Source organism: Rhinolophus sinicus, chromosome 2 (assembly GCF_057876585.1).
Source record: "Rhinolophus sinicus isolate RSI-liver-muscle chromosome 2, RSI-T2T, whole genome shotgun sequence".
Taxonomy (NCBI): Eukaryota; Metazoa; Chordata; class Mammalia; order Chiroptera; family Rhinolophidae; genus Rhinolophus; species Rhinolophus sinicus.
Window position 1 is genome coordinate 114163227 of NC_142502.1, and position 17370 is coordinate 114180596.

The window sequence follows — 17370 nt, forward strand, 5'->3', positions numbered from 1 at the left end:
CATGAGGAGAGCAGCAGCCATAGCTCCTGGCTTTGGCCAAGCTCGTAGGCCAAGGTGCTGATGTGAGCGATGTTTGTGGAGCCCGCACTCTGTGCCACACCCTCTCCTGACACCTACCTGTGGCTCCGTGGACCTCTGTGGTGAGGGCCTCACCAGGCAGGCGCGTCTAGTATTGTCACCTTGTAGTTGACTCCATGGAGCTGCAGACCCATGCAGTAGTTCCAGGAAAAGCCCCTGTGGACCATTTTCTAGAACTTTTTCCTATCTTTTTCTTACTCCTTCTCATTTTCTCCTTTCCCTGGCTGGCTGTGATTCTGTAATTCTTTCTGATTCATTCCAGCACAGTTTGCTGCTTTTCTGAAACAAAATGTGCTGGTGAGGAAAGCTCTTCCTCCTGGCACCTCCTCCTGTCTCTTCGGTGAGTATTGCTCTCTCACCTCCTCCCTCTGCCTCTCCCCTACCTGGCCTCTCGCTTGTCCCTGCTAGTGTCCCTCTGTCCTTTTCTCTCTGCCTTTTTCTGTCTTCTGGGTTTTTCTGACTCCTTTTGGTCACTCCAGCCTTTGCTTTTTCTCCGTTGTTTCTGTTTGTCTCCCATGGTGTTTCTCTTTTTGTCTCTGCCTGTGGTTCTTGGCTCTGCTTCTCCCATGTGGGCCTGTGGCCGCTGCCTGTGAGCCTGGGTTCCCTTTTGTGTTTCTCTCCCTGCCTCTGGTCCCCTCCCTCCATCCTGACCGCTGCAAGCACACCAGCCACTTACCAGCATAAAACTTAACTCCTTTCCCTCTTGTTACCTCCTTCATCCCTGATTTTAGCCAATGCCTTTCCCCCTAAGCGAGCCTGCTTGCTGGTTATGCCCTGCTGTGGTCTGGGGTAGCTCCCTGGGGCCCGTGCCAGCCCCCTCCCTTATGTGACTGCTGCCCCCACCCCTGATTGCTTGTGCTGAGAAGGGGGACTGGGCAGGGGTTCGGGGGCCTTCTAGGTTTAAAGAGGAGGGGCTCTACGAGGAAGCTGAAGGGTGACCTGAGTCCAGGAGGCCTGGCCTCGCGCAGGATGGGTCTGACTCAGGGGAGGGAGAAGCCCATTGTGTGAGCAGGTGGCCTTTTTCTCTACTAGCACAAGTGACCTGGGACCAGGTGGTGACATGGGCCACTGTTGCCCTGTTACTTTTGAGCAGGAGCTGCACAGGGGTCTTGGCTGAGATGCTTCCTTACCTAGGAGCTCCTCAAAGCCAGCCTGAAATTCCCGTGGCAGCCCTTCTCGCTGCCTCCGCCCCATGAAGGTCCCCGTGTAAGAAGGGTGTGTGAGAGGAGTGGGCGGCCTGCTTCCCCGTTGCTTCTCCCTGGAACCTTCCGCCCTCCAGCTGTGTGGGGTGGGGGAGGGCTTACAGCAGGCAATGAGCTCATTCTGTGAGCACGGGAAGTGCTGTTCCGATCTGCTGCATGAGCCTGTGTTTGGGTTGGCCGCTGCTAGGCAGGGCCGGGTATCTTTTCCTTTCTTTTTGTTCCCACGACTCAGCCCCTTCCTTCCAACCCCAGGACAGGGTGAGGGGTGGGGCTGGTGTGCCATTCCCTGAGAGGGGCAAGGTGGGACCGAGGCAGTGGCCCTCATGTTGGGAGTGTGACTCCGGGCATGGCTGCTACTCCTGTGTGTCCCCACACACAGCTGTGCCCATGCGGGTCCTGGCTGTCGGTGTCTGGCGGCCTTTTTGGGTCAGGGAGGACCTCAGCACAGCTCCATGTCTTAGTTCCCGTTTCAGCAGAACACGTGGAGGAAGCAGAGAAAGAGGACCTCCGGGCCCAGCTGAAGCGGCAGCAGCCCCCCAGTCCTCTCCCGGGCAGTAAGGCCCCCAAGCGGCCCAAGATCAAGGTGGCCCTTGTTGCCCAGGGGGACCCGGCAGGAGGACCTTCCCAAGGGGGAGCCCCAGAAGGTGAGTTTCCCCGGCCTTTCTAGGAAACGTTGCTTGAGCTATTCCCAGGGCGCATAGCGCTGCCCTCGAAGCTGCTTCAGGGCGAGACGTGCCTGGAGTGAGGGCTCGAGTGGCCGTGGGGACAGGGATGGGGAGGCAGGACGAGGACCAGAGGAAGCACGGGGGCATTCACAGCACCGTACGTTTTGGGGTTTTGTTTTGGTTTCTATTAAAGATAACAAAATATTCTAGAAAGTTTAGAAAATAGAAGGAAAACAACTCCACCCATCCCTGCTCTTTCCAGTCTTTCTCCACAGTATCTTGCATTCGCCCAGCTGTGGAGCCTGAGAAAAGTTGGCTGAGCAGCACTGACCAGTAGCTTTGGGGTTTTGTTTTGCAGCCGCGGGAGGGAGGCCCGTCACCATGACACTGGGGCAGGCGTCAGCAGGGGCGAAGGAGCTCACGGGGCTTCTCACCACAAGCAAGTGCGTCTGCCATTGGTCTGTCCAGCTTTGCCCCTTCCTTCTCGTCATGCTGCTTCTGGTACACTTAGCGCCTGGGAAGATGGTGGATTCTGGATTCTGTCAGTTTGGGGAATGTGACTTCTTTCGAAGTGGGAGCTGTGTCTTTCTTTTGGGTCAACTCAGAGTTCATTTGTCCTTAGACTTTGCAGAGTGTCCCATAGCTCTTGCGTTAAGTCCTGCAACCTCTACTGTAGGCCTGGCTCTAGAAGGACTAGAGGCTGGGTTCCGGAGCTCGGCTGAGCAAACCAAAGATTCTGGTGTGTCCATTGCTGAAGCCTTGCTAGGCCCCACCCTGGACCCCTGTGTTGCCAGGGCCTGCGCCCCTGACCTCTGGGTAATGAGGTCCTGTCTTTGTGTGCAGGCCCAGTGCTTCTGAAGGGGGTGTCTCCGCCGGCCCCGTCCCCTCTGTGGTCCCCAGCAGCGCTGCGCCCAGTGGCTTGCACACACTCCAGAACCGCCTGGTGGCCACCTCTCCTGGCAGCTCCCTTCCAGGTACCTGGGGGCCCAGCATCCCTGCCTCCTGGCAGAGTCTGGGCTGCTCCTAGAGGGTGGTCCTGGGAAGGCATCACTGGAGTGGAGTCTGGAGGACGCTCCTCAGGGTCTCGGGCTGTGAGGCTGGAATTCACTTGGGGCAGGTGGGTGGGGGGTGTGTGATTCTTGTGCTTACTGCGCACAGTGCGTGAATACCCCAGTCTGCAGCCAGTGTGTCCCAGACTGTAAGGAGGAGAGAGCCGGTGGGAGATGCATGTGCTATGTTTCCTTTTGGTATTTTCAACACGTCTGATTGAATAAAGCTGGAGACATGCGAGAGTGGGCCTTAGCACTTGAGACATTTCTGCCATCACGTGTGCCCTCCCCTTAACCCCCACCCGACACTGGAAGGCTGGCGGCCTGTGCCCAGCGGGCCAAGGCACTGTAGCCATCCTCCTCCTACAGGAGGACCTCCCTCTGCTGTGAGGCCCCTGGACTGTGTGCAAGGTGAAGTGGAAGGCAGGTACTGGAATTCTTTTGCCTTCAAAAGTCTTTCCTCTTCCCTGGAAAGAAGCGAGGGAATTTCAAGCTCTGAAAAGTGGGATTCAGGAGCTCTTCGGTTTCCCTAAAACTGTCCAGAAGGTAGGGCCGATGCTTTGGAGCAGGCTGGGGTGTGCGAGGGACCGAAGGCTGTGTTGCCACAGAGCTCTCCTCGGGCACCCAGCCTGCATGCCGGGGAGCCCTTGCCGGCGTGTCCAAGGGAAAGGGCACGGTGTTTGGCATCGCTGCCATCAGGAAAGGTGCTTGCGCTATGCTCATGTCTGTCATACTCTCCAGGGGCCGCGTCAGCCAGCAGCCTCCTCCAGGGGCTCAGCTTCAGCTTGCAGGATATCAGCAGCAAGACGTCCGGCCTCCCAGCAAACCCCTCCCCGGGGCCAGCCCCACAGGTGCACACCGGCCTTCAGCGGGCGGGCAGGAGTGGCAGGGGGAGGCCCTCGCTTGGTAGGTTTGGGCAGGAAGCCTGGGTCTGTCTGCAGCCTGGGTCAAGGACAGACAGACGGCCTCTGACTTCCCAGCTGGGAGCTATCAAAGGTTAAGGCTCTGTCACTTACAGTGTGGCAGTGGGCCAGTTTCTTGATCTCTCTGCATCTTTGTCTCCTTGTCTGTAGAATGAGGATAATTGTTTGTCACAGAGTAGTTTTGAGGATTAATGAGATAGTATGTGGGAAATACCTGGAAGAGATTCCGTTGTGTGCTGTGGGCCCTTCGCTCGCCATGTGGCTGGTGGGCGGCAACTGCTCATCACCTGGGCTTGTGTCCCCTAGGCCACCAGTGTGAAGTTGCCCACCCCCATGCAGAGCCTGGGTGCCATCACCACAGGCACCAGCACCCTTGTCCGCACCATCCCTGTGGCCACCACTCTGTCCTCCTTGGGTGCCGGTCCTGGTGGGAAGCCCACAGCCATCCACCAGCTGCTGACCAATGGGGGCCTCGCCAAGCTCGCAGGCAGCCTCCCGGGCCTGGCCCAGATCTCTAACCAAGCATCAGGTGAGTCTGTCCTGAGAACCGTGAGGACTCCCAGGGTGTGCCCCCCAGGGCCTTCCCGTCTCACGTGGGCAAGGTGTGCTGTTGAGCCCACCCCCAGTGTCCTGGCATGGACCCTCAGGGAGTCGGCTGTGAGGGCCCATCCCCAGGGAGGTTGAGAGAACGCAGGCAGTTTCCTGTTGCCTTTCAGACCGACTGAGAGAGTGTAGGTGACCCAGCCGGGGAGGAGGCCAAGGTGGGAGGCTAAGGGGTGTGTTATGTGGGGCAGAAGGTCCCCAGGAAAGGAGGGTGGGGAGGTGACAAAATACCTCCCTCCCTCCCTCTCTCTCTCTCTCAGGTTTGAAGGTCCCCACCACCATTACGCTGACCCTCCGTGGGCAGCCAAGCCGAATCACCACGCTGAGCCCCATGGGCACAGGCACAGGCTTGTGCGAAGAGCCCACGTCCCAAGCCCTGCCCTCTAGCTCGCAGGTGAGTTGCCAGGACGACGGAAGATGCAGGCTACAGCGTGGGGAGCTTCCATGCCCTGGGCCTGCAGGCAGACCAGGTTCAGGTCCAGACTTGGGGTTCGTCGCCTTGGGACCCCGGAGCCTCCTTTCCTGCCCACTGCCTGCGTTGTTGTGAGGATTCAGTGTGTAGTGTTCAGGGTGTCGCAGTGCCTGCAGCTCGGTGTTTTTGTTTCCTCTCCCTGTCTATCCCATTCTCCTCCTCTCAGCCTCACTGTGCAGAGGTCGGGGCAGAGGCTCCCCAGCACCGTGCCCTTTCAGGCCTTGGCACCCACTGCCGTCCTTTCAGGACACGTGGGTTTTCCTAGCTCCTATGCCATCAGTCCCTCAGCTGATCTGATGCCCACTACAGTCTTTGCACGTGAAGCATTCCTGATCTGGCGCGGTGGTCAAGAGCCACCCAGAGTCCAGAGGTTAAAACAGTGGTTTGCGTCCAGTCTGAGACAGCACCCACTGTCTCAGCCAAGGCCTCCTGTGTGGGCAGGGTGCTGTGCCACCTGCTGTGGCTGAAGGCTGGCCCTGGTCCCGGTATCGCCACACCCACCTGTGGGAGCTGGGGACTGGGGACCATTGGCAGGGGCAGTTCCCACCTGGCCCAGAGACTCTTCTGCATGAGGTTGCTTCCCAGCCTGCGTTGGTATCATAGCCACCCTCCCCCGTCTCGTTTCTTTATTTTAGTCATCATTTGCTTAATTATGAAGGTGATTATGCTTATTTTCAATAATTTAAACATTACAGAAATAATACAACTTAGAAAGTGAGAATTTCCCATGATACCATTCTCAGAGATGGCATCCACTGTTAGGAGCTTGATATGCATCTTTCTAGATTGCTCTTTCTATAAAAAATATTTTCTTTTTTGACAAAAATGGGATCACAGGATATGGACTTGTGTAGCCTTTGTTTATAGAACATTGTGACATGTTTCCCTGTTTGTTACATAGCGACCTGTCTGTGTCTTACACGTGGCTGCCTGTCTGGGGGGAGTGGTACAGAAGCAGGTCACCACCTCCTGTTAGATAGAGTTGGGTTGTGTTTTGTTTTTTGATATTGTAAATATTGGTCCAGTGAACACCCCCGTCATGATTTGGGTGCCTCCGGGAGATTTCTGCAGGCTGGAGACCAGTAAGTGGAGGGCCTTTAGAAGGATTTGCTGGTGTACAGTTCAAACCACAGTGACGTGAATACCTGTTTTCCTATACCTTTGTCAGTTGTGGAAATCAGTATTCTTAATCTCATTAACTTCATGGGTCCAAAGGGAAATTGTTTCAGTGTGCATTTTCCTGATAACTTATGAGGCTGTTGTGTCTTTTATGACTTGCCTGTCATATTCTGTCTGTTAATTTTGTAGCAACTTTATATATTCAGATGTTACTCCTTTATCTGTTGCATATGTGCTGCCGAAGGGAGCACTCCTTTATCTGTTGTAAAAGTTGTATATACTTTCTTCCAGTCAATTGCTTATCTTTTTTTTCTTTTTTCTTCTATTGAAGTATTAAGTGCTTGTCTTCTAACTTTTGTTTCTGGATCTTTTATCATATGGACATTAAAAATTTTTATACAGTAAAATCTTTAAATCTTTTCCTTTATGGTTCCAAGGTTTTGTGTCTTTAAATCTTTTTGCATTTTCTTTTTTTATGTTTTTTTTTTAAATTGTGGTATAATATACATACGTACAATTGACCATTTTAGACTTTTTTAGGCTTGCAGTTCAGTGTTATTAAGTACATTTACGTTGTTGTGAAACTGTCACCGCCCCACCATCCAGCTTCAGAACTTGCTCACCATCCCATATTGAAACTCGCTGTTTTCTTATAATGCTTTTGTTTGTTTACCTTTAGTTTTTCAGTCCACTTGGAATTTATTTTTATATGCTGAGTGAGGTAAGGATCTAAGGTTGCTGAGTTCATTCATCTGACATCTCTGCTCTCACACCCTGGCTTCCTGTGCACACGTGGGCCGCCTCTGTAGCCCTGACCTGTCTGTCCCTACCCTGGCTTGGTGTTCCTGTTTGATAATGCAGGTCCTCAAGTGAAGGAAGTAGCGTTATGTTTCTAGTTTGCTAATTCTTTTCCTTTCCTTAATAAATAGTAAGGTTTGAATTTTGTCCATTGCCCTTTTGGAATCAAAGGAGATGAGTGAGCATAGATATTTCCTTGTAGTCAGTTAAAATGATGAATTATTTGAATGGATTTCCTAGTATCGGACTGTCTAAATTCGAGATCCCATATGTCCTGTTCTTTTTTGCACATGCCCACATTGGTTTTTATTGTGCATACAAAGGAAACAAGGCCCTATCACAGGAGAACAAAGCAAAAAAGAAAGAAAGAAACCAAGCTTTCAGAGGAAAAGCACATCTCCTCTTCTGATTGCTTTTATTGTACTTAGGGTGTTGGCCTCTGTGTTAATAGTGAGATTGGCCTGTAGTTTTCTTCCCGTCTGCCCCTGCAGCTTTCCTTGTCCAGTTGGTCAGGTGTGTGTCTGTCCTTACAGGATGAAATGCAAAATGTTCTGTTTTCTTCTCACATGCTAAGATATTTACATGGCCCGGAAATGATCAGTTCCTTGATGGTTTGAGGGAAACGACTTCCAAGCATTGGGGCCTATTTCCAGGCAGCCCTGACCTTTGCCAATGGCACGTTGATGACGAGGGGGACCGGATCCTCACCAGGGGACACCCTCTGTTAGGTGGGCCTGCCGCTCACTGCGGCTGGGGGCTATTCCGTGTTCGGAGCAGAGGTCACTGAGAACCCTGGTTCGGGGCTAAAGGGAGGCACACAGTAGGTGAAGGTGTGATGCTCCCTGATGGTATGAACGTGAGAGCTGTTTTTCCCTCAGTAAAAATGGGTGTATGCTCACTAAGATTAGGGTTCTAGTGGTGATTCTTTTCTTACAAGCAAAGGAGGTATTACTGGATTAAGACTTGCCAATTCGAACGCTTCTGACAGTTTCCTGTGTGTGTAGGCTGCCAGACTGTGATACCCAGAAAAGCACTGGGCTATGGGCAGGACCTCTATCTTCAACAAGCTGTCTGATCCTGGGCAAATCACCCAACGTCTCTGGACTTTGGTTTTCTCATCTAGTCTAGTGAGGTGGTGATTATTGTGGTGGAATTAGTAAGGGCTCTTAGAATCTACTCAGGCTTTGGAAGGTGAGTTTCTAAAGGGTGAAAAACAAACCACCCATTTATGACATTTATGAGACAATTGGAAATTTGAACAGACCACATAATTGTTAATATTAAGGAATTGTTAGCCTTTTTATGTGTGATAATGGTGTTTAAATTTGAAAAAGTAATCTATTTTTATTATGTACTGCAATATTTATGGATGGAATGAATTTAAAAAGAAAAAGATCATAAACACCGACTAGACTTGTCTGAGGCACTTAGTCTTCTGTCTCGTTTCTGCACCGAGGGGTACTTACTGTGTGTTTCCTTCATGGAGCTGGACTGTTGGGCTCCTTACAACTAAGACGCTGCAGTAAAGAGGAAGGGGGCAGGAGACTGCCGTGCTTGCGTCAGGGTCCTGAGAACGGACCCTTGCCTGTGGTCCCCAGGTCTTTGTCCTCTCTGGCCATGCGGCCTTGCAGCCGCTCCTGGGAAACAGGCTCATTGTCAGGTATATTCCTCCCAGGACAGAGAGAGTATCTGTGCACAGCATGTCATGGGCATCTGGGACGCATGTCCTTTCCAGTTCTGACTGTCAGGCCCTCCTCAGCCCACCTCTGCTATGCCCTCTGCCTTCCCCTCTTTACTGCATTCTGAGACCTGAGGCGTTTTCCAAAGGTGAGATCCAGAGAGATGGGGGAACGTTGGTGGGGAAAAGCCCACCCTCTCTATGTTGTGTCTATCTCCTGAGCTGCAGGGCTCAGCCATTCATGGCATCCTCCGCCACACCTACCCCGAAAGTGTGGACAGATCTGAGAAGTGATGACATCAGAACAAGTAGGGCAAACTTCCCTTCAGCTCTGTCGCCCTTAGCATTCACCTGTGTTTGCCCTGCATTCTCTGCCTGGCCTCATCGTAATCATAGGAGCTCACCTTTGTATAGTTGTATAGGGGCTTTATGCAGATTGTCTCATGTCACCTCACAACCACCTGGGAAGTCGGTGCTGTCACCTGTATCTTATAGATGAGGAAAAGGGTGGTCTGAGAGTAAGTCACTGGCCTAGAAGGTGGTGGAGGTGGGGGTCTGATGCAGTGTCCATGTTCTGCGAACCACACACGTCCTTGCACCCCCAGCCTGCCTCTGCCCTTTTGAGAATTACTTCAGCGTAAATTCTCAGGAGTTGGGTGAGGGCTCAGGATCTGGCTGTGTTAAGCTGGCAGAGTTCTGACCCTTATTCATACCTCTCCTGCCACAGCGCCTGCCGCCAGCTCCCTGAAGACGCCGTGCGACTGTTGTCCTTTACCCGGTGGTGATGGCTGCTGCACAGTGAGCCTGGGCGTGTGTGCTATCCTGCTGAGCTGTCCACTTGTCCGAAGACCTCTTAACCACTTGTTTTGGCCTCCTCCCCAACTGTTTTCAAGGTTGGGCCTCTGGGTCTTATGAAACTGTTGGGCTGAGTGATATGGTGCCCACAAGGGGGCATTGCCCTACAGCCTCTGTTGGTCTGCTTCCCAGACGCCCCAGCTCTGGGGCAGACCCGGCCGTGCACAGACCAGAGGCCCTTCTTCCAGCACCAGTTATCACCTGCCCTGAGTAGCGGTGTTGGACCACTCGCTGCATTTCAGAAAGGAGCCCCTTCTGGAAGTCTGTGCTGCCTCTGTGCCAAGTTGGGAGACGTGTATGTGGCCAGGGCGGCAGGAGCTTGGACTGAGAGCCCTTGTCTGAGGCCCAGGCTTGTCCATCCACCGGCCGCTGTCAGCACCAGATGGGCATGCTCCTCGTGCAGCTGCCTCTTAGTAGCCTGCTGAGACCGGAAGTCCTCATTGCAGACCCACGAGAGGGCTGGGAGAACTGGGCCATCATCTCAGTCCCTTGGCCACTACATGTGGGGAGCAGTAGTTGCCAGGAGGTGAAAGCTGGCCGCTTTCTCTCTTTCGTCATGCTCTGGGCAGCTCCTGCATGCAGAAAGCCTGCGGGTCCAGAAAGGCTGAAGAAGAACGATGGGACAGCAGCTGAAGTGGCCTCAAGGACGTACCAGGAACTTCTACAGTGAAAATGACCTGGGCTTGAGGCTTTGTTTCTGGTACCTAAGGAACTGTTGAGTCCGCTGGAGTGCAGAAGAATTTGCCATGTTATCGGGGAAGAAGCCCCAACCCTCCCCCCCCCATCTGTCTCTAGTGCTTGGAGGTGAAAGTTAATGTCTGGGCTGTCCCAGGAAGTTTAGGCGTCAAGACAATGAGGCCATGCTTCAGTGTTTCTGTTTCTGTTCCCTGCGACTTTTGTCTGCTCGCTTAGAAGTGGGGAAGTGATTGGCATGGATGCCACTGGGCAGGGTTCTTGGTGCCAGCCTGGGCCGGAGGTGGAGGTTCCTGGAGAAGTGATCGCTGAAGACAGAGCTCAGAGCCCCTCCTCCACCTCACAGCACTTGTGCGCAAAGGTAGTTGTAGATTTGACTTAGGACCCACCATCCAGGGTAGGCTCCCCTCCCTTCCATACTCTAGAATGTTTCCAGCCACAGTGACAAGTCAGGCAACCCAAGTGGGACTCTGGTCTGTATCTATGGGCAGGGAGGGCCCACAGCACTCCATGGCCAGAACTGTGGTCCAGAGTCCTGACCCTCGTGCACCAAATATCCACACCAGGCCACCTGCATTCAATCCGGGAGCCTCAGCTGCCAGTCTGAGTGGCAGGCAGGAGGGGTGCACAGTGTGCGGGAGTCTCAGGCAAGACAGATGGGGGTGGCCAGGAAGACGACATCTTCAACCCTTACCCTCCCTCCCTCCCTGACTTCTGCAGAGCTGGTTCTCTGGTGATTCACACAGAATTAGGCTGTAATCTTAATTAGCTGGTAGGTATCTGCTTTCTGAAATTCAGGAGGCAGTTAGTGAGTTTGAGGAAGCTATGAACTCTGAAAGAGGATTGATAACTTACAGTAAGATAACAGCAGCAGGACCCGAGGACAGTAGACCGAGACTATGTGACACTTTCAGGAAATATTTGGGACAAGCAGAGGGTCCTGAACAGGCAGGTGTTCCTCACTCAGGAGCGCAGGTTAGGCAGCGCTGGAGGGACTGCCCCAGAAATGCTGGCCCTGTCCGCCTGCGTGTAAATCCTCGTATGCTTCCCGCGGTGAGTTCCCTAGGCTTGGGCCGTACACCCTGCAGAATGCCGGAATTGGAGAAGGGGACTTGTGAGAACATGGATGCTTTTCATCTTGGAGGGACAGGCTAAAGGGAGGCCACTGAAGCCCCTAGTCACATTCCCCGATTTCACATCTGCAACCACCCTGCTTGAAATGTAACAGGAAGCTTTCCTCTACCTGTCACATAGCAGACCTGCAGTCTACAACCTCAGACAGGGATACCTCTGGCCAAAAATGTAGAAGGATCAAGAAAGCTTTAGTTAAATTCCCGGATGGCATGCCTGCTGATGCCCCGTGGGAGATGGCCTTATGCTCTGAGAACAGGCCGCTGTGGAAGACGTGTCTGTCCTTGGCCCCACCACTCCCGCCACTAGAGCAGTCATGGGCTGCGTGGGTTATAGACCGAGCCGCCGGGATGCTTCTGTTCTGACATTGGCAAAAACAATTAATAAAAGCAACTGTGCATTGCTCCAGCTCGTTTACAGTTGACTTCCCATGTTTATTTGGTAATCGCCCGGTGAGGTGGTACAGAAAATACAAGCTGAGGTGCTGTGGGAATGCCTGTGGGCGTCTCACTGATGCCACAAGGTAGGTACTGCTGAAGAAACGGAGGCACAGAGAAGTCACATGAGAGGAAGCGGCAGGTGCGGACTAGAACCCAGGTTTCCTCGTGCCGGTGTCTGTTCTGTTCTGCACTGTGCTGGGGTTCTGAGATGGGAGCCCAGAAGTGAGGGTTAGCCCAGGACGGAGGACATGGTCGCCTGGCCTCATGTGACCCTTTTCAGTTTCCTTCCCACCAGGCCTTGCGTGATTGCTGCTGCCATGGTGGGGCTCTTGACTGGGCCCGAGTCAGTATGGTGGGGTCCTCGCCCTGGGTCCTGAGAGATTGAAGTCCCTCTGTATATCCTACACTCCACCCCAGCCGATAAAGATTTAGAGGTGAATGAATGAATTCCAACCTCCAGGTTATTTGTGACGTTGCGTTCAAGAGGACCTTCCCTCCGTCCTTGGAATTCCATGCCCGTGACCTGGCATTGGCACCCTGCATGGGTGCAAGCTGTCATGGTGGTAGACTGGAGTGTCCCATATGTGTGGGCTCACTGTTAGCCCATAGTGGACTGACGCCTTCTCCTCCCTCCCAACTCGGCTCAGTGACTCGGGGAGTCAGTAGGATTAGCGTTCAGGTGATAGCTGTCTTGAACATGAGGAGTATAGGGACAGGCCCGTAGCAAACTATGATGCAGAAGCTTTGTTAACCTTTTAGCTCCTTTTCTAAAGCATGTGTTAGCCAGGATCCATGCTTACAAGCAGCAGAAACCATTCACCACCCAAATCAGTTCTTAAAGGAAATCTCTCAGTAGGCATTCTCGGACCGGGGCCTGACACTCTGCTACTGACCTCAGGGCCTCAGGGCCTCAACGGACTCGGACTTGCCAGGGACCGGTTTGGATCCTGTTGTCCCAGGACTTTCCAGTTTGGGGGCCCTTCGTGGATGGCCAGTCTCTGTCTGTTGGGTCAGATTCTGAACACAGTGACCCTGACTGCCTCAGTCCCACTTGTGACTGGCTCTTACATCTCCCACCCCAGTCTAATGATCGTGTGTAGAGCAGGAAGTTGTGCGGTTCATAGTCCTGCCTTTCTAAGAAGACAGGAGAAGGGATGGAAAAACAAAAAACCATTAGGCTCTTTAGAGGTGTTTGTTTTTTTTAAACTTGCAGTGACGTTCCCTTCGTCCAGCATCCCCCACTGCTTGCATCTCACAGACCTAGGGCCAGATCAGAACCAGAAAATGACATTGGTACAGTGAGTGAGTGTAGCTCTACGTCATTTGATCCTGCAGCCACAGCCATGTCGAACCATCCCATCACCAGAGTTCTCCCTTGTAACCACACCATCCCCTTACCTCCCCACTCGGGACCTGTAGCATCCCTGTTAGAAACGACAGATAAGTACCGTGTTTCCCTGAAAATAAGACCTACCCGGAAAATAAGCCCTAGCATGATTTTTCAGGATGATATCCCCTGAACATAAGCCCTAATGCATCTTTTGGAGCAAACAATATAAGACCCGGTCTTATTTTCGGGGAAACACGGTAGAACGCTACGGTGCCTGGCCTCAGACACTGGCTTTTCCTCGCTCAGCAGAAGTCCGTTGCTATCCCTCCAAATTGTGTGTATCAGTAGTTCTTGTTATTGCTGAGTGGACGGACCGCAGTTTCTGTAACCACCTACTGAGGGACATCTTGACTGTTTCCAGCTGGAGCTGTAACACATAAAGCTGCTCTGAGCAAGTGTAAGCAGGGTTTTGTGTGAACATTCGTTTTAATTTCTCTGGGATACATGCCCAGGAGTGTGATTACTGGGTCATGTGGTAAGTTGTTAAGTTTTTTATGAAAGTGTCCAACTGTTTTCCAGAGTAGCTGTACCGTTCTTCATTCCCACCCGTAATCTGGGAGAGAGCGTTTCTCTGCTCTCACCCGACTTGGGTACCGTCTCTTATTTATTTAATAATAAATATTTATTTATATAGCGATTCTAGTAGGTGAGTGGTGATACCTCATGAAATGTGTTGAGGTTTGTGTGTGGTCCCGGATATGGTGTCCTGTCTTGGTGTATGTTCTGTCAGCACTTGAAATGAACGTGTTCTGTTGGATGGTGTATGAGTGTTGGTAATTCTGTTGGTTGATGGTATTGTCAGGTTCTTATGTCCTTGCTGATTTTTTATCAAGTTGTTCTACCAGTTGTTGAGAGAGTGGTGTTGAAATTTCCCACCGTAATTGTGGGTTGCCTGTGTCTCCTCTCAGTTCTGTCCATTTGGGCTGCACACATTTTGCGGTTCTGTCATCTGGTGCATACACAGTTAGGGTTCTGGAGTCTTTTTGGTGGATTGACCCTTTATCATTACGTAATGTCTCTCTCTGTACCTAGTAATTTTCTTGGCCCTGAAGTTTACTCTATCTGACATTCTGATGTCAGTCTCTATCTTTTAATTGGTGTTTTTAGACCGTCCCCACTTACTATAATTATAGATATGTTAGGGCTTAAGTCAGCCATTTTCATTTTGTTTTCTGTTTTTTTCTTTTTGTGTTTCTTTTTCCTGCCTGCAAGTAGGTTACTTGAATATTTTTTGAGAATGCCATTTTGATTTATCTGTAGCATTTTTGAGTGTATCTCCTCATACAGCTTTTAGTGGTTTGCTCTACATGTTGTATATAGAAAAATTAGCACAGTCTGCTGGTGTCCACATTTTCCCAGTTTAAAGTATAGAAGCTTAACCTCCCTTTATACCCCTTTACCCTCTGCCATCTCTAATAAAATTGTCCGTATATGTTGAGAACCACATTAGACAGTGTCATAAGTTTTGTTTCAAACATGATTTAGAAAAATCAAGAGAAGAAGGAAAATCTATTGTATTTACCCATATTGTTATTTTTACAATGTTTTTCCTGATGTTCCAAGATCCCTACTTTGATCATTTCCATTTTGTTTAGAAAACTTCCTTTAGCCATTCATATAGAGAAGGTTAGCTGGCAATAAATGTTTTCAATTTTCATTCATGTGTCAATGTTTTAATTTCCTCTTTATTTTTACTGGATATATATAATTCTGGGTTGACCATTCTATCAGCACTTGAAAAATATTATGCTACTTTCTTGGTTTCTAATGAGAAATCCACTATCATTCAATCCCCCTGCCCTGCCCTCCCCCATAGACAAGGTGTTGTGTCTCTTTGTGCTTTCAATAATTTGTCTTTGTCTTTAGTTCTTAGACTTTACTATGATGGGTCTTGGCCTAATTTTCTTTGGGCTTGTCTTGTTAGGGTTTGCTTAGCTTCTTTGCTGAATTTGAAGAATTTTCAGCCATTATTTTCTCAGCCCCACCCCCCTTTCCACTCCTCCAGACTCCAAAAACATGAATGTTAGATCTTTAATTAGAGTCCCACAGGGCCCTGAGACTCTTCCTTTCTCTCTCTCTTTTTTACTCCGTTTTCTCTCTATTGAGAATGTATAATTTCTGTGGTTCTGTCTTCAAGTTCACTGATGCTGTCCTCTGTCCCTTCTATTCTGATGTTGAGCCGATCCATTGAGATTTTCACTTAGATGATTTTTCAGTTCTAAATTTTCTATTTTGTTCTTTACATCTTCTGTTAACCTTGCTGAGAACATTTTTTTCACTTATCTTAAGTGTGCTCATAATTGCTCACTGAACCGTTTTTATGATGACTGCTTTAAAATCCTCATTGGCCGATTCTAATATCTGTGACACAGCAGTGTTGTCAATCTGTTGATTTTACATTCAAGCTGAGATTTTGCTGGTTCTTGTTGTGTTCTTTGAGTGGTTTTGATCGAAACCTGGACATCTTGGGTATTATCTATGAAACCATAGATTTTATTTAAATTTTCTGTTTTAGCAGGCCTTGTTTGAGACTGTTGTCAGAATAAGGAGGGGCTGTTTTGTTACTGCCAGGTGAGATGGAAGTCTAGCATCCCTACTTGGTTTTTGTTGACACTGGGGTAAGAGAGGGGATCCTCTTTACTGCTGGGTGGAAGTAGGATTTTCAGCTCCCCACTAAGCCTCTGCTAGTGTCCACCTGGCTGCAGTGGGAACGGGTCACTCATTATTCTTCCTCACACTGCTTCAGTTCACACTGCAGGGGTTACGTGTCCTTGTCTCTCCTGGGCAGTGGTGAATGTTCTGACTCCTCTAGACCTTTGCTGACAGTACCCTGGTGGGTGAGGGTGCCTTGTTACCTCCAGGTGGGGCTGGATGATCGGGCTAATCAGATGGTCTCCAGTGATGCAGTGGGGATGGGGGATGAGACCTCATCACCACTCATTGGATTGAAAGCTTTGGTTCCCCACTTGGCACCCTTTGACACCAACACCTAAATACTAGACATTTGAAGAGACATCCACCTCATAAAAAGACATCACACTAGACAACATGTACGTATGAAGCAGTCATTGGAAGAAATTGACCAAGAAGTTCATATATGATAAATACATGGAAGGAGTTAAGGCTAGAAATCATAAGATGAAACAACAATAAGAAAACACCAAAAAAAAGAACCAGATGGAGATATTAGTTATGGAAAAAATATAATTAAAACAAGATAATGATGGGGTAGCAAGTAGAAGGGATATGTTCAAGAATGAATGAATGCTCGGGTGCAAACCAGCGCACGTCCCCCGCGGGTCTCCGCCTCCCAGCGCGTCCCTCCCGTGAACCTGCTAACAAGAGCCGGCCCTGCCTCCAGATGACAGGCTGCAATCAGGAGCGGTGGGGAGGGGGCTCTGACGCCACATAGGTCACGTTCCCTTAAAGTCAGTCACTGCTTCTGCACCTCGGTGTCCCCACCTGTAAGGACCCAGTTAGAATTCTGTTAGCAAGAACAAAGGAGAATTTGGAATGATTCCTTTAATATATCATCTATTGCTTTCCCCCATACTCAAGGCCACAGGTCCCATTTCAAAAGCACCACAGTTACTCTATAAACGACAGTGCAGTTCCACTCCCACTCTACTCTTGGTTTCAATCACAGATTATCCCTGTCCACACAACCCATTTTTGCAGTGGGGTCTGGGGTGGGCAGCTTACCTGGGTTTCTCCCAAGAAGCTGCCTCACTCATTACTACGCAGGCATTCAACCTGGGAGCTCCCGGGCAAGTGATGTCCCACCCCGGCTTCTAGGATTGGGTTCCCCACCCTGGCCCTGCTACCCCACAGCCCTTGCTCACGTGGAAGGGAAACCAAACAGCTCTGCACAGGACCTGTGGCTGAGAGGTGGCAGTGGTGCCAGGACCTGAGTTAGTCCCTCATCAGGTGGTCACCAGCTGGTTATCATGCTGATAGAGCTGGGGATGGCAACCCTGGCAGCTGAGCGTGCCTCCTGCCCGCTGTGGCCTGGCAGACATTACCGATCAGTCACGCACTTCCACACTGAGTCAGCCCAAAGCTGCAGACATGATCAGGCAGAGCTGGTACCTGGGTGAAGGGCAGGGCAGGGGCAGGGCGGAGCAGGTGGACCAAGCAGGAAGAAGCTGCTGACGCACACTCGTGCAGGACTCAATGCCCAGGACTCTTGAGGTGGAAATTACTGCCATGTCACAGGTGAGGACTTGGAGGCCAGGGAAGCATTTTCACCTGGTGTCACCAGTGTGACAGCTGCC

General features: G+C 50.8%; 1 protein-coding gene across 15 annotated transcripts in view; it reads left to right on the plus strand.

The window, feature by feature from the left end:
• The window catches only part of KANSL3 (KAT8 regulatory NSL complex subunit 3), a 35871-nt gene extending 24197 nt beyond the window's left edge, over positions 1-11674 (plus strand). For 4 of the 15 annotated variants that reach the window (XM_019725894.3, XM_074332548.2, XM_088795928.1 and 1 more), the window contains 8 exons: positions 341-418; positions 1742-1924; positions 2304-2388; positions 2789-2919; positions 3736-3845; positions 4224-4446; positions 4781-4914; positions 9315-11674. In XM_019725894.3, coding sequence (XP_019581453.3) covers positions 341-418; positions 1742-1924; positions 2304-2388; positions 2789-2919; positions 3736-3845; positions 4224-4446; positions 4781-4914; positions 9315-9335 — 965 coding nt within the window. In that variant the 3' untranslated portion in view covers positions 9336-11674. Of the gene's footprint in view, positions 1-340; positions 419-1741; positions 1925-2303; positions 2447-2788; positions 2920-3363; positions 3541-3735; positions 3846-4223; positions 4447-4780; positions 4915-9314 lie in introns of those variants that run through there. The other 11 variants (XM_074332540.2, XM_088795929.1, XM_019725897.3 and 8 more) reach the window with 11 other exon arrangements.
• Positions 11675-17370: the final 5696 nt, after the last annotated feature.